General features: G+C 20.0%; 2 protein-coding genes across 2 annotated transcripts; one reads left to right on the top strand and one right to left on the bottom strand.

Annotated features, from left to right (window-relative positions):
• Window positions 1–2,249: 2,249 nt before the first annotated feature.
• On the bottom strand, window positions 2,250–5,929 carry LOC122717581 (phospholipase B1, membrane-associated-like). Its single transcript, XM_043941801.1, has 7 exons — window positions 5,700–5,929; window positions 5,236–5,322; window positions 4,866–5,077; window positions 3,959–4,135; window positions 3,122–3,417; window positions 2,534–2,712; window positions 2,250–2,458 (listed from the first exon to the last, which is right to left on the bottom strand). The coding sequence occupies exons 1-7, from the start codon at window positions 5,830–5,832 to the stop codon at window positions 2,316–2,318; spliced, it is 1,227 nt and encodes a 408-aa protein (XP_043797736.1). The 5' UTR covers window positions 5,833–5,929; the 3' UTR covers window positions 2,250–2,315.
• A 5,948-nt stretch (window positions 5,930–11,877) lies between these two features.
• On the top strand, window positions 11,878–15,208 carry LOC122717616 (venom serine protease 34). The gene is made up of 8 exons (XM_043941844.1): window positions 11,878–11,929; window positions 12,749–12,963; window positions 13,036–13,236; window positions 14,114–14,312; window positions 14,373–14,585; window positions 14,652–14,803; window positions 14,891–15,044; window positions 15,106–15,208. Exons 1-8 carry the CDS (start codon window positions 11,878–11,880, stop codon window positions 15,129–15,131), a joined length of 1,212 nt encoding a protein of 403 aa, XP_043797779.1. The 3' UTR covers window positions 15,132–15,208.
• Window positions 15,209–17,523: the final 2,315 nt, after the last annotated feature.

The following is a 17,523-nucleotide window of genomic DNA, read 5'->3' on the forward strand; positions in this document are numbered from 1 at the left end:
GAGCAATCCATCTAAAATAGAAATACATCCATGAATATGCATATGAAATTTAAATTATATTATTGCACTAATCTAAAAATTATAAATTATTTTATAGTTTTATCGCGAAATGTATAAATCGGATCAATGAGATTCAAGATTTAAGGCATAGTGCAAATACAATCATTTTTTCAATCGCAAAGTATAAAATAAAATGGTTTTTTATAAATTATGTTATTATTCAAAAAATTATAATTGGTACTATAGATAGAAAAATATTTATTTTTTGATTTTCAAAATGTAATAAATCTTTTATAACTGTAAAATAGATTATGATATTTTTTTTAAGCTTATGATCTTATTTTAAAAAGAAGCTTTTATCTTATCAAAAGGAAAGAATGTTATTTGATTCGACCAATCAATTTAACTTGATTAGAAATCAAATATCGATGAAATAAATAATGCAATGATTAAATCTTCTTATTTTCTATTTTTTTAAATTAAATGTTTACTATCGTAAATTCTTCTGATTAAAATGAGAATAAAATAAAACACAAAATATTTGAATTGCGTATTTAATCCTCATTTAGCTGTATCTTTTTAATGTAATTCATTAATCGCTCGACTCCATTTTATTTTTGATTATCATATGAATAATGAATAAGTGAAAACAGGAAAGATATATAACAAATATAATAGAATATATAAAAACAATTTAACTGTAAAAATTATAAAAAAAAATTCTGTTAACCCAAACAAAAAAATGAACTTACTTTTTATAAATTTATATCCCTGTGCATAATGTTTAATTGTTTTTTTTCTATAGTTTTTTTATTTATAGTAATTTTTTTAAACAAATTTTTTTGCTATTATATAATTGGATAATTGGATAATTTTTTTTCATTAAAAATATTATTGTATCATCAAGACATATTTAAAAAAATTAAAATTCTATTCTGTTATAGAACCAAATTATCAGTTTCATTTTATTTTTGATATAGAAGATTTACTTGTCACAATTCATTTATGAGCCTGTTTTAACTTTTAACAATTTAACATTATTTTATTTGACATTAACATTAACATTACAATTTAGGCATTGAAAGGGATTTTATTAGATTTTGTTAGAAATGAATCTCTTTTTTAAGTTCTATTTCAGAATTTCTTCTTGAAAATGGGAAAAAGATAATTATATTTGATCTAAAGAGTCAATAAATATAAATATGTGCGTATGATCGACGCATGGATTGGGGAGGATTCACAAATCCCAAATTCTTACACAATCAAAGCTACTTTTTTAAATAAATATAATAATTTATTCACTATAACATGAAATTACTTCTTGTCAATATAAACATATTTAAATAATAAGATATATCATCTATTTCTTCAGAAATTATTTGAATTCTTTTCATTCTCTTTAGAGACAGTATTTCTACTAATATATATTCTTCGTATAGACTAATCTAACAATATCATAAAATTAAATAATGTTTTTCTTATATAATATATAATATATATTATATATATATATAATTATAAAATATATATTCGTAATATATATATTCGTAAATATATATACATTTTATTAAAATATACATATATGTAATCTTTAAAAAATCTCTCAAAAATTTTTACAATATGAGTAATTGTAAGTTTTTATTACATCACAATTAATTTTTCTGGATTTTTTTTCATTTCTTCTTTATAAATATTTAAAATTCTTCTCATTTGCATTAATATATATTCTTTTAATTCACTTTTTTAAATGATTATTGTTTAATTATTTAAAGTATTACTATTAATAATAATAATAATAATAATAATTAGATTCTGGATATTTGAGCAAATATCTTTTATAGAGAAAGTATTGTAGGAAAATATAATAAGAAATGCATTAAAGAAACTTTAAGTGAACAAAATATAATTAAAAATATAAAAAAAAATATAGTTAAAAATATAGTTAAACTAATCGAAGAATAAATTTTTTCATCTTTCGTATATAATATAAATGATTTATATATTTATAATTAAAAAGATATTATGTTATTCATATGTATCATATCCATCTATCCATTTATATAATTTAAATATTATTACAGTTAATAATAAATAAATTTCTTTCATTTTATATTGCAGTGCAAAAATATCAAGAATGAATAGAATATAATTTGAGATTATATATAGTTTCATATTGAAAATTTATATTTGACGTATAATAATGTACTTTCAATATAATAATATAATGTTGATAAATATTAATAAATATATTTTATTTTATATTATATAAATGTATAATAATATAAAATTAATGTTTATAAATTTTACTTTAATCTCTACTGTTCAATCTGGGAATTTTCACGTGTTAAAAGATATGGTTTTTCAGAAGTAGGACATAAAAATGTTTCAAATACTGGAATCCAAGTAGTAGTTTTATTTCCAATTGGTTGTAATAAATTATTCCATAAAGCATTCGCAACTAAAAATAAATACAATAATATTTGTACAATTATTAACAAATATTATTTTATGTAGTTTTATTTTTTTTACTTACATACTGCATTTGTTTTTTGACTTATATGAAAACAATCAACAGAAAAATATGATAGATCACTAAATCCATCTTCAGCAAGCGGAATTTTAATATTACTAATGCCTGATGAAACAATAATAGTAAAGTCTTTTCTGTTAAATTCTGGATAATTTGCGACTTCCTCTTGCAGTTTCTGCCATCTAATAGGATAGAAATAGGATAGAAGTGTAACAAAAATTATATATTTTGCTTATGCAAAAAAAAAAACATATCTATTATTTAATCATCTTAGATTTAATTTTAAATAAAATAAGATATATTTTATAATATTTTATAATATAAAATAATTAAAATAATTAAAATGATACTATGCATTATAATTTTAGAATAATTCTTCTTTTTCTTGTTTTTTAATATATAAAGATATTATAAAAAAATAATAATCAATTATATTTATGAACAAGAAAATATATGTAATCTTCAAATTTTTATTAAAAAGTGAAGATAATATAATATGGTTTTTATGTAGATTTTATTTTTTAATCAAAAATTATTAAAAAAAAATTTACAATTTCTAAATTAAACTCTATGTTAATTTAAACTATATACCTGCTTATTATTTCATAATATTCCTGTCTCCGATCTCGGAATTGTAAAGCAAATAAACATGAACATTCGAAAGTGGTCATAATATAGCATTTTAATGAATTCCTTCCTTTGCGAGTAATAACGAGTTCCTTCAAATGAGGTACTATTACCAGTGATATCAAAGTACGTGGTAAATTATCTCTTAATATCCGAAACGTATTAATTAAATCAATTCTGTGCTCTTCCAAAATTGACCATGGAGAAACTGTACATATATTGGTACAAAAATCATTGGCACCTATCAGCAATGAAATGAACTATAAAACATTAAAATAGATTTTATTATATTTTTACTTAATATATATTAACAATTCATATTTTATTAAAAAAAATATCTAATTAATTAAAATAGCTTTGATCGATATTTAAATAATATTTATATAATAATTATTAAATCAAAAATGCACTATCATTACAGAATTTTTACGTTAGTTTTAGAATTTTTACATTTAAGTATATTTAAATAAATCACTTTTCTATTCTCATGAAATGATTTTCATATAACGTTCATTTTGATATAAATCTTAATTAAAATTAGTTATATTAAAAATGTATATAATAATTTTATATATAAATTTCAATGATCAATTCTTTTCTATCTTCACTTGAATAATAAATTTAGTAATATTAATAATAAATAATGTTATGTTAATTATTATAAAAAGTAAAATATTTTAATAACTTCATAAGTTAATTGTACATATATGTGTATACTATATTATAATTTGATATTTAGTAACAATCAATTTCATAGATTTATGCTAATTATTTTATTTGAAAATATTTTATAGAAAATACCTTCCAATGTTTCTTTATATTTATTCTCGTGTCTCGTTTCATTTTATTGATTAAATATTTAGCCATAAAAGGCATATCTCTAGACATTGCAGAAATTTCAGCGACATTCAATTGCGAAGCTGGCTCAGAAGTTTGATCATCTCCAAGTGCATAGCCTATTAATTTAGGATTGAATTCCTATATAAAAATAAGAAATTCCTATAAAAAAAATATCAGTATCAAAAAATTGTACAATTATTTATTTACTCCATTTTATCTATAATCCTATCTTAAAAAAATATTTATCAAAGCCAATAATATAGAAAACTAATTAGAAATGACTAGAAATGAATAATTTTTAAGACATGGTAAAAAATATAAAATTCATGAAAATTAAATTGAAATGATTTAATGTTAAATCTGATATGAAATAAATATAAAAAAAGTAATATAAGCTTTCTATGTTATCAAGAAACATTGAATAAAATAAATTTTAATTTAATATAATTTAATTTGAAATAGAATTAATAATTTAAATAATTAATTATAAAAATAATTATTCGTAAACATTGAAGTCACAAAATTTCTATTAATATTTAAAATATAGAAATTATTTATAATTATATTTTTGTATTATAATATTAATTATAATATTTTTTTTTTGGCTTTTTGTATCTCAAATATTTCTTTCCATCTATTATTCTTTTTTTCATTATGCTTTTTAATAAATATTTCTGGATTTTACATCATAATTCATTATTTAACCATTATTATTAACCAAATATTTCCATATATCTCATATTTATATCATGGTATTTTATGTTTCAAAAACTACAATCTATTTAATGATTGAATTTCGAATTGCAGGTAAAAATTTTTTATTAAAATAATATTTTATTGTATCATTTTCTATAAACAACAAACATACTTTAAAAATATTTGGCAATGTTAGATACGTTCGCCAAGACTTTTCACCACCAATAGTAAACGATGCACCTCTATTTTCAATAGATAATTCTAATAAACTAGTCGCAAAAATTCCAATTCCAGCCGTCAAAGAATCACCCATCGCAGCAATAACGTCTATATCTCCTGGTCTTAAATGATGAACTGAATCGGGAATAGTAGGAGATCTACCGTCTATAGAGATTAAATAAAATAATTAATTAAAACTTTAGAATATTAAAACACAATAATTTTAATTATTGTATATAGAATTTGATTATATGATATGAATATGATTTGAATATGATTTAAAAATGTGAATATTTTGATAATAATAATAGAAAATTTGTTACCTGTCACATTGCAAGGAAATAGAATATCTGTTGGAATTTCTTCTTGAATTTTTTCTTCGTGCCGTGCTATGACTCTTTGTTTTGTGCCTTTTGTAAAAATTACTAATGATTCATAATGTTTTAACGAAATATCATAATAATCATTAAATAAGGTATAAAATGAATAAAAATATCATAATAATTTAAAATAAATAAATATTATCTGTCATTAATAAAATTTAATATTATTCATCCATTTAATAAATATTTCAAAACATTATAAATTCTTAATACATTCCAAATATCAATAAAATTCTACTACTTATAAAATATTATATCAAAAAACAATGCTTTCTTCTATCACTATTTTTATAAAAATTTGCTTTTTTTCTCATTTTTCCTCCAAGATATCGATTTAGATTTACATATTTTTTTTTTAATAAAAAACAAAAAACACAAAATGATATAACTATCTGAATACGTACCAATACTTCGAGTAATCCAATTACGAAATAATCGATATCTTTCCAGATTTGCCGGTGAATCTAAATACGTTTTTTGAGACATAGATAATGCATATAACAATTGTAATAAAAAAAATAATCGTAATTTGATCATCACTCGTTTTAACGAATCAATTAATAAAATGTCTTCGTAATAATTTTCTATTCAATTATATTTCTAGTAGAATTGTAGATATTGAATGCACTCGAATGCTTCTTTTCAGCGATAGCTGCTGCGTATAGTATATATTATCATGTATCATGATTTTTATAGTTACTAATGGTTGATATGAAAAAAAAGATTATTTAAAGAGTAGAAACTAAAAAAGAAACGATAAAAAATAGTCTTACGTCATATTGAATAAGAAAAAATTTATTTACAAAGATAAATATTTATAAAGAAAAACATTTATATATAAAAAAATTAATTAAGAATTTTTGTATATAAAATGTATATGATTTTATGCATATTTATGACTGATATTTAATTTTAATCATTATAATGAAAGAAACATTAGAAGATGAAAAACTTAGGATGAAAAATTTTTCAGATATAAAATTTTCATTTTCATTTCAATTTAATTTTTAATTTCTAAAATATTGATAAAAAATTTTTGATTTAACTTTATATTCTTTTTATGCATATGATGTGTACATCAATATGTCACTTATCAATTGTTCACACGAATCATAATGTTCATATTCATTTACAATATTAGATGAAAGAAGTAGTAGTAAGAAATTCGTTAAATGCGTATATATATATGTGTGTGTGTGTGTTAAATGCTTTTTCAATTGAGATATATATTTCTGTTATGTGTACAGAAACTGATGCTTACAATGATATATTTTCTTAATAATACACTATATTATAAGTAAGATATACATATCTATTCGAGAGCTGGGTCAATTACAATGTCAATATATGATGAGTGGAAGGATCAGAATATATGTTTACAATGAGATATTATTTAAATTAGATAACTATTACAATCAGTAGTATAATTAAATCAGTTGTCAATCAGCTACAATTAATTGTTACAATTAAATCACAAATAGTTAAATTATTATTCGTTCACTCCAAGCTATATAATATAACAATTATACACCTAAATAAGTTCTATAATCATTAAGTCATTAAGTTAGACTTTAATATATTTATATTATCTATATTATCTATATTTTGTTCCTATTTTAAACAAATTTATTATTTTTTATTAGTATTGTGTTTTTATTTTTTATCTATTTTAGCTATTGATCAATTATTTGTGTTGATTTTTTATATATAAAAATGCAATTTATCTTGTATTTTTACATTTCACATTTTACATGTGAATTAGCTAGTGAATAAGCGCGATCGTTGTTTCGTTTCTATTTTCTTTTTCTCTTTTTGTTATATTGTGCAATGTAATATAATGAGTAGAATAAAGATATTGATACGATTTTAATATAATTTATTCCTATTTCCTTTTATTAAACATATTTTTTCTTATTGTGCATTCTTTGTTTTATTTTAATTAAATTATTTCACAAATTTATTCTCTAACTTAAATATATAACTTTATAATCCACAATTAATTAAATTTCATAATTTAAATTTACTATGTATTTGATTATATTAAGTTAAAAAAATCTTTTCAGTTTATATAATATTTAGACAATAAATTAATAGATTTTTTATTTTTGACATAAAATAAATCAACAAATTCTTTTATTTTTGTTTTATGAAAGAGTGTATAAACAAATAAAAATAAAGAATTTATTGATTTCATATATAATAAAAATGAAAAAATTTTTAACATAAATATTTCTTTGGACAAGTGGATATTGAAACAAAAAGATTTTTTTTTTTAATTAAGTGACAATTAATCTACATTATCCTTCATATATTTTAAATCTTAAATTATCGTGTGACCAATTTTGATTATGAGTCAATACATCACGAATATAATACTCTTACATTTAGATATTTTAATTTTTATTTCAAATTTTTTTAAAAATAAAGTATCAATTTAATTAAAATATTCAAATTGTAAAAAATTTTATTAATATAATTGCCAAAATAAATGTACTAAGAAAATGTTTTGAAAAAATATTTAAAATAAAGACAATATTTCAAATACCTTTTTTAATTTTAAATTATGTGGAAAGTTATTGAACAAGACTATAAAAATAAATATAATAGATAAAAAAAGTACTTATATTTACATAATATATAAATATATAATATATTATATAATTATATGTAATAAATATATTATAATATATAATTATATAATTATATAATATATTTACATATTATTAATATATTAACATTAATGATAATAAATGTTAATAAGAAATAATTTTCTTAATAATAGAAATCACTTGATATTATTTAAGTAAATGTCACAAATGAATAATTTTCATAAAAAATTTAGCTTCAATGTTCATGAAGTTATATAAAATTGATTTATTATAATATAAAATTCTATTACTAAGAAAGTTTTTATTTTAAATAATCAAAGTAAAGTTTATATACAAATGAAAATTTACATATGTCATTAAATGAATGAATTCACGAAATTTTAAAAGTTCTTTTAATTGAAAAAATTCAAAGTTAATAACGTTGTTTTAATGGATTGTTTAATAAATTCAAATAGTTCAAAATTTAAAACGTTCTAATAATTCAAAAATTAGAATTATTCTATAATTTAAAATGATTTAATTTTTTTTCAAATTTTACAAATGTTTAAGATTTTTTTTCTGTTCATTTTAGAGGATTGCCAATTATATAATCAATAATAGCGATCAATAATAGCGCGAACTAATGGTGATTGTGCAATATCTTTGATTGTGCAATTTAAGAAAATTTCAGAAAAATTTCTAGAAATAGATGTCACACTGGAAAACTGACTCGTGTTATTTATAATAAATTTTTTCAAATGTATAATGATGCTGATGGTTATTAGGATTGGGATAAATGAAAAATATTCTCAAGTTCAAAATCATATTCACACTCAAACCATTTTGAAATGTTTTTAGAAGATATACAATTCTAACAGTCTTCTAAATATTTCTCTCAAAAATTATGTCATGCAAGTGAGTCTTAATAAATTTCATATATATGTAGAATATTCCAAAAATGTGGGAATATCTCGAGATTCCTAAGATAATTTCAAGTAACATTTTCTTTTACATGTTACAAGTTGAGAACGAATAAATTTAAATAACATGTGTTGAAAAAAATGTCAATATAACAAATATTTTTTTATTAACGAAAAATTATATTAAATTATATTTTATTTAGAAATGAATGAACAAATTATTTTTTATTTATAGACTACGAATAAATCGAATTTATTCATCAAAATTTGATAAATAATGTTAAATTATGATATAAAAAAAACGAATATAACTTTTCTAACAAATGAATGGTAAATAATACATATTTGGAAAAAATAAACAATACATTACAACTTATATCAAATTAAAAAATAATTAATCAACAATTGATATATTACAGTCTATATTAAATTAAAAAATAATTAATCAAGTAAATTGATAAAATCAGTTATTTATCGGTTATTATTTATCAGTTATTATCAGACTCAAGTCTTGAAAGAAATTAATTCTTCATTTGTATGTAATATTAAACTGATCATAAATAAAATATTACCGAAAAGTAAATATTACTCAAAGAAAATATATCAAATTAATATAATTATAATATTATTCACTTCGCATCAATACTAATCTTTTAGTTCAATAAGAAAATTGAATTTAATTCTTTTTAATTTTTCTTCCGCGTTATTATATTTTAACGCTGAATAAGTAAAAAGTAAAATGTTTTCGTACTTTGATGATGAAAAATGGATTATTGATGAATACAATATGCATTATATGTTGTTTCTCACAATAACTATATGTAATTATATGTATAACTATATGTAATTATATCCAGCTATTAAACAAGATAAATCATTGTAAGACAACGATCTTATATAGTCATGCATATCGTACAATTCATTACTCATCAAGATAGAAAAATATTTTTATTCATTCAATTTCAATTTTATTGAAAGATTATTGAAAGATATACATTTATCCATTATTCCATTATCCAGTTTTGCAATCACAAATACAAAAATTTAAATAAAAATGTTTAATATTAAAATAATAATGCGAAAGAAAAATTAAGAAAAATTAAATTTAATTTTTTTCTATTGTATTAGAAGTGATTATAAGTGAAACATTATTAATGATCATGCAAGAAAATGAATGATGGATACATTAATTCGAAGATACATTATTTTTGTGTTATTTTTTAGTAGTTTATAGTAATTATGTTTTATTTGTAATAAATTTAGTATACAAATGTAATAAAAATTAATTCAATGTTAAGCAAGCATAGCCAGGAACTGATGACTCAGAGGCACATTTCAAAACTCGAGTGATTGATTCTATCGAGTTTTTGAATTGTTCTTTAATTCAATACAATCTGTAAAATATCGATTATTTGTTGTATTCGAAATTATTATTATATATCATTTATTAATTAGAAAAGTTTTATATTTTCTTTTTATATCAAAATTTAACACTTTTTTTATTCACTTTGAATAACGAAAATTAAATTTGATTTATTCACTTTATAAATAACAATTAATTAATCTATTCATTCTTCTTAAGATAATAAGAATAATAATAACAAGATAATAAAAATAAATGTAATTTAATATAATTTTTTAATATAAAAAAATATTAATTATAATTAATATAATTTTTTCGACATATATTTGTTGGACTTTAAGCACAATAGTGTGGCTGGACTAATACGCTCTCTGAATATGATTAGTCATTGTTTTTTTTTTTAATACTCGTTAATAAAATTATAACGAAAATTTTTGCAAAGAAAAATATTGTTAAAAATCTCTAATTATCCACATGTTTGGATGATCTATATTAATATATAATGACTATGAATATGAATATATAATATTAATATAATTATATATAGTCATATTATATATATGACATGATATATAATTACATTTAATTAATTAGCTTATAATTATAATAATCTTCAAAATAATTGAAATTATTAGTTATTATTATATTTATTTTAAAAAAAGCTATAGATATTTATTTTATTTTAATTCATTATATTACATAATTACTATCTATTAATATTACAGTATAAATAATACCACGTAATATAATTACATACAACTTTTACATACCATATTATTGTATACATTTTTATTTTTTTTTATTTATATTAGAGTAATAATTGTATGCAACTTGTATGAAATATTTACTTTTTTCTTTTTCCTTCTTATTTTCTTATCTTCATCATTATTTTTTATTGCCATTATGAATGTTAAATGTGTCAATAATATACATTTTCAAATATACAAAACTTTTTGTAATATTAATTTTTAAAGTGAAATTTCTATTTTTACATTTAAGTGGTCAAAAACTATTGATAAATAAGAAATAAAATAAAGTTAAAAAAAAAATAAAATAAAATAAGATAAAGTCTTTTCGTGAATTATTGTAAAAAAAATTGAGAAATAGTTTTTTAAATATTTAATAATAATATTTAATATCTAACATCTTCAATCATTTGATGTTACATGTATGTATATAATACATACATACGTAATGATAAATTACTTCAATAAAAGAAAGAAAATATTACAAAAAAAATACATTCTCTTGTAATAAAAATACTTTCTTTCAAATTTATCTCTAAGTATTTGCTATGAATACATCTGGATACACAGATTAATTACATTATATAATTAAAAAAAGTAACAGAAAATATGTGCGCTTTAAAAACGAGTAAATATTGATATTGAAAAATTTTATTCGTGTTAATTTGTAATGATATAGAAAATATTTAGTATTTTTCCATTTTTATTTTTAAAGTTATTTTTAAAGTAAAGTTAAATATTTATCCATTAAATTTATTTTTATCTTTAAGTTCTAAATATTTCTGATAATAACAACAAAATTATTATCTTTTTTTTATTTATATTTATATTTATTATTTTATATTTTTTTTCTTCATTTTTACGATGTGTATAAAATCCTCGAAATACAAGAAAAAACAAGTAAATTGTATACTAGTGTCTTTGAAATTTTTGCTGTTGTTACATAAGAAATTCGTAAATGCAGTATGATTTTCACAAACAATATCGCGTTTCAAAACATTATTTTTGCAAAAAAAGGTATATATAGCAAATCTTTAATATTCGATTAAAGAAATTATAAAGTGTCCTATAAATCGATTAACAAATTTATTTAATAATTTTTAAGATAACTTTTTTTCTGCGAAAATTTTTATTTTTGCTTTGTTAACAAATTATTAATGAAAAAGATTGTTCAACGACAGAACATGTAAAACTATTGCATTACGATAGTGACATTGATTGAATTGCTAGGCTTGAGTAAACAAATCAATATATGTTGAAGATAATTATTCATTTATTTGTAGTTTATTCATTATAAATAAAATATAATTTGATATAATATTTGTTCAATAATTATTCAACACGTTTGTTTTGACACATATTATTTTTTTTATTATCATGGAATGGTAGCTCTATACATTATGCGATTAAATGTTTTTTTTTATTAATACCTTCTTAATAATTCCAAAATTTTCATAAAAAAAAAAAATTAAAATCATTTCAGAAATCATTATTTTGTCGATCGAAAAAACTAACACTTTTATATACTTATGTTTCTTATTGTGATATGTTTCTAATTATAAATATTTATGTCATATTCATTCCTAATATTTTTTCTATATATGTTTTACTATATATCTATAATTTGTACTTCTAATCATATGAATTTGATATTGTTATATCAAAAATTGCTTTATTGCTTTATATTCAAAGAACATATATCGTGTTATATTTATTTTAATTTATATCATATTTCTAAAATACTGTAATATTTAGTTTCGATATTTTGATTCATTTACATAATTTTTAATTTATCATTGGTAAGGGAAAATATTTTCTTAAAATTATTCGTTACAGTTAAAATGTTGTTAATATTCTATGGATTAATTATGTTTTCTATGGCTCAAGTAAACAAGGAAGAATGCGATTATTATCAAAACCTAAATCTTGGCGAAACATATTACATTTACAATCCTAGATATCCATTACCATACTCTGGATCAAAATGTACATGGACTATCACGAGTTATCATCGAATTAATTTAAAGTGTTCCCTAGTTGAATTTTCAGAAGTAAGACCAAAGTTTTTATTATATGATTAATTAATAAAGATGATTGAAAGTAAGAAAATAATTCTCTCACAGACTAAAAACTGCGACGGAGGCAGTTTAACTGTTAAAAGAAATTTCGCTACCAAATATTGTGGTAATATAACCTTGAATATAGAATCCACATCAAACAAAATGATTGTAATATTATCACCACCAGGTAGATTTTTCTGTGAAGTACAACCAATGAAAAGAGTAAAAGATTCTACAAATTGTAATTGTGGATGGAAGAATCCTGTATGTATATATTTATTTTGTCACATTTAAAGTAAGATTTTCAACAAATTAAATCCGAACAATAATTTGAATTTTTGAGTTGAATTAAAAATATTTTCTTGATAAATATTTTTTATTTTTGCTTAATTACACTCAATAATTAAAAATGCGATATATATTTTTTTTCTTGTATCATTTATATTTTCAATTACATGTCGAGCTATAAATCGATTCTTAAAGTTTTAAAAATTGTACATTTCTGTTCATTAGTAATTTTTGAATCAGTTATTACTAACGCAGCATATATATTTGTAATCAATTATTTCGAATTTCAATTTTTTAAATTTTTTTCGAATGATATTTCCTGATAGATCCTTATTTAATTTTACTTTCTCTTTATTATCGCATATCAGAACATTTCATATACTTATACTTGTTATTTATTACGAACAAAATCGATTCGCAAAAATTTCTCAAAAATCCCTTTTATTTAAAGATGAAAATTAAATTGTATCTCCTCCATTCGTTAAATTTAATTATTTATATAATTAAAATTCATTAGTGTTTTCATTTCCATTCTAAATATTTTTTTAAAACAATTCGTATTTCATCCTTATTCGATATCTCAATTTAAATTTTTTAATTAGAACAAAAAGGTCAGAATCTCGACAATCGAGAAAAAAAATCCAATATCTTAAGCGCGATTCTATTCTCTCTAATTCAAACTTTTCGTATTCATATATTCTTCTCGCATTCATATATTTTTACATTCACCATTATCCATTAATCCATTAGCCATTATCATAATCGGTATAAAAATTGCTATATATGAAAAATATTTTTTAATATCATTTTTTGATTAATCAAAATAGAAAGAAGATCTTTCGTTAACTTTCAGTCTAGAATCGTTGGTGGAACTAATACAGAAATAAATGAATTTCCTATGATGGCTGGTATTAAACGCACTTATGAACCTGGCATGATTTGCGGAGCTACTATAATATCCAAAAGATATGTATTAACAGCAGCACATTGCATCATAGATGAGAATTCTACAGAATTAGCTATCGTAGTTGGCGAACATGATTGGAGTAGTAGTAAGTATAAATTGCAAATATACTTCGTATTTCTTTACTAAAGAGATCTTTAATATCAAGGAACAGAAACAAACGCCACAGTATTGCATAGCATTAATAAAGTTATTATACATCCAAAGTATGACATTATAGAAAAGAGTGATTGGCAAATAAACGACGTAGCACTTTTGAAAACAGAAAAAGATATTAAATTTAGCGACAAGGTTGGACCTGCTTGTCTACCTTTTCAACATTTCTTAGATTCTTTTGCTGGTTCTGATGTTACTGTATTGGGTTAGTATACTGATTATATTTTCTTTATATACATAACATTACTTTATTAATATTTAATGAAATTAGGTTGGGGTCATACGAGTTTTAAGGGTAAGCTTTCTCGTATTTTGCAAAAGACTACATTAAGTATGCTTACACAAATAGAATGTTATAAATATTATGGCAATATAATGATTAATGCGATGTGTGCTTACGCAAAAGGCAAAGATGCGTGTCAGGTAAAATTGTCTTTGAAAGACAAATTAATATTTAGGTAAATTTTCTGTAAATTTAATAATATATTAAAATATTTATTTAATAAATAGATGGATAGTGGTGGACCAGTTCTATGGCAAAATCCTCGAACTAAACGACTCGTAAACATAGGAATTATCAGTTGGGGTGCAGAGTGTGGTAAATATCCTGCTGGTAATACGAAAGTTGGTTCTTATATAAATTGGATCGTTTCACAAACTCCAGGTATGAATAATACGAATAGAAAATATCATATATTTATGTAATTTTCATAATTTTATTTCAGATGCTGAATACTGTGTCACCGAATAAAATGTGTAATGTATCAATTTAAATCATTATTTATAGTAAATATTTTCTAATTTCGTTAATGATGTATTGCATTTCTTGTTAAATAAATTTTCTTGTAAATATAAAAGTTTCATATAAGTGTAAAATGTATATTTTTATATAAATATTTCCAATTAAGATTCATCAATTTTTTATGTTAAATTTAAACATAATATATATTTTAAAATTTTAAATTTAAAATTAATCTATTAATGTTTAAAATATATACATGTTTAAAGTATATATGTATAAAGTATAATGTATAAAGCATACGTATTATTCAACATTGTGTGATCAAACATTGCTATTTTAAATTAATGTGTAAAACATTTGAAACTGCATTTCTATAACAATAAATCCGATACTTTAAATAATGGAAAATATAATTAATTTGCGATTGCCACGTTTTCATTTTATTATTTCATATATCACATTTTTCATACTATGTATTTATTTCAATTTTAATTATAAAAACGAGAAGATATCAAGAAAAAAAGAAAATAATTTTTTTTTTATCTAAATTACTTAATATTATATCAGATTGCAAGAAATAAAAAATATTGTATATCTTTTATTAGTACAAAATTTTTTAAAAAATATTTTTTATTGATTTAAAAGAAAATATATAAAAATTTATGAATTCAAGTGCAAAAATTTCGAAAAATTTTTTAATGAGTGAAGATGTAACGAGACGTAAACTAGTAAAAATGATTATTATTATATTGATAAATATAATATTTTCTTTAATTTTCATATTTTCATTGAATTTAGAAAAAAAAGAAAATTTAATCGAATAAACTAGATTTTATATAGCATAAATATAGTTACTTTTTCAATTGCAAAGCAATATATATGATTTGCAAAATACACAATTATATTATATATATATCATATTTCATCATATATCACATTTCTTGAAGAAAAATAAAATCATTTCCCGAAGAAAAATCCTGAAAAATCTAAAATCCTGATCCAAATCCTGAAGATATTCAATCTTTGAAAAAAATTTCAAACAATTCAACAATAGATATACTATTCAACTCAGATATACTAAGTCAAGCAATTTCTTATTTAATACTCACAATAGACGAGATTCCGATACATATGGAAATTTATCGTTATACACACAAATATATAAAGAAGAAATAAAAATAGAAAAACAAGAAGAAATAAAGAAAAAATGTTAAACGGCATCATGGCATAATCAAATCATTCACCAACTCATTATAAATTATTCCAAAGAAACTAGATGCGTTCAAAAATAAAAAATCATCAATTAGGAAATTAAATAAAAAAATGATAGAATAGATGATAAATAGATGTCTTTCCCAAATATAAAAAACATTATTAATCAACTAAGCCATATACAATATTTTACCAATATTTTTAATTTTGTCCTGATGAATTTAATTATTCAATGTTTCATTTATTTAGATTATATGGTTATTTATAGATCTAGATCTAGAAAATCATAATCACAAATTAAAAAAATATATTTTCCAAACTTCGGGATTAGAATTTAAAATTATAACTGGATAAGTGTGAATACATGAAAAAATCATGCGAATATTAAATTATCTAATTTCTAAAAAAGATGTAGAAATAAATAATCCAATAAAATAGATGTTATTAAAAGAGTAATAAAACCGCATCAAAGGGAAATTAGAATATTTTTAGGCATAATAGATTTTGATATAAAAATAGCATATTATAATATAAATAGGCATAATAGATTTTGATATAAAAAATTTGGTAATAAATAATTTGCATCATTTTCTTGCAGTATTATAATATATATTATAGTTATATAAATATTATTGAGTTTTTAAATTTTTTATCTCTTAATATCATATAAATTTTACATGGTACTTTATGTAAAGATTGCAATTTAAATTATTCATATAGCATATGATAATCATGACATATCATTTCCATAATTTGTTTATCATACTAAATAAACTTCCGCAATTTAATACATCATCGTACCACGCAAATGAATATAATAAATGAAAATTAAATAATATGCAAATTTTCTGTGTCATATTCTAAACTAATGAAGTATTGAAAAGGTCGAGTTGATATAGGAATAGAATAGTTGACATAGAAAAATGATTACTTTGATATTATGTATAAATGTTTTTTAATGATTAAATAAATAATTAAATAAAAAAACACTAAAAATTTAAACATAAAAAAGACATTTTTCAAGATATTGATTACCAATCTTTTTTATGTATTCTGTAAGATGTTTATAAATTTGTCGGACATCTTTAAAATATTAATATAAATATATTAAAATATTAATATAAATATTAATAATTAATAAAAGGTAAATTTTAAACGTCAAAACGATGAAAAAAAAATCATATACATA

This window comes from Apis laboriosa, unplaced genomic scaffold (genome assembly GCF_014066325.1).
Source record: "Apis laboriosa isolate Shangri-la unplaced genomic scaffold, ASM1406632v1 scaffold53_cov140, whole genome shotgun sequence".
In the NCBI taxonomy this organism is placed as follows: Eukaryota; Metazoa; Arthropoda; class Insecta; order Hymenoptera; family Apidae; genus Apis; species Apis laboriosa.

Bases quoted from the DNA above. Each gene is read 5' to 3' on its own strand.
- LOC122717581 (XM_043941801.1), bottom strand. From the start codon at position 5,832: ATGATCAAATTACGATTATTTTTTTTATTACAATTGTTATATGCATTA. The intron at 4,136-4,865 runs GTATGTTTGTTG...ATTTTTATATAG, and splicing joins CATTGCCAAATATTTTTAAA to GAATTCAATCCTAAATTAAT. The intron at 2,459-2,533 runs GTAAGTAAAAAA...ATTTATTTTTAG, and splicing joins TCAAAAAACAAATGCAGTAT to TTGCGAATGCTTTATGGAAT.
- LOC122717616 (XM_043941844.1), top strand. From the start codon at position 11,878: ATGATTTTCACAAACAATATCGCGTTTCAAAACATTATTTTTGCAAAA. The intron at 11,930-12,748 runs GTATATATAGCA...TATTCGTTACAG, and splicing joins CATTATTTTTGCAAAAAAAG to TTAAAATGTTGTTAATATTC. The intron at 14,313-14,372 runs GTAAGTATAAAT...TTTAATATCAAG, and splicing joins CGAACATGATTGGAGTAGTA to GAACAGAAACAAACGCCACA.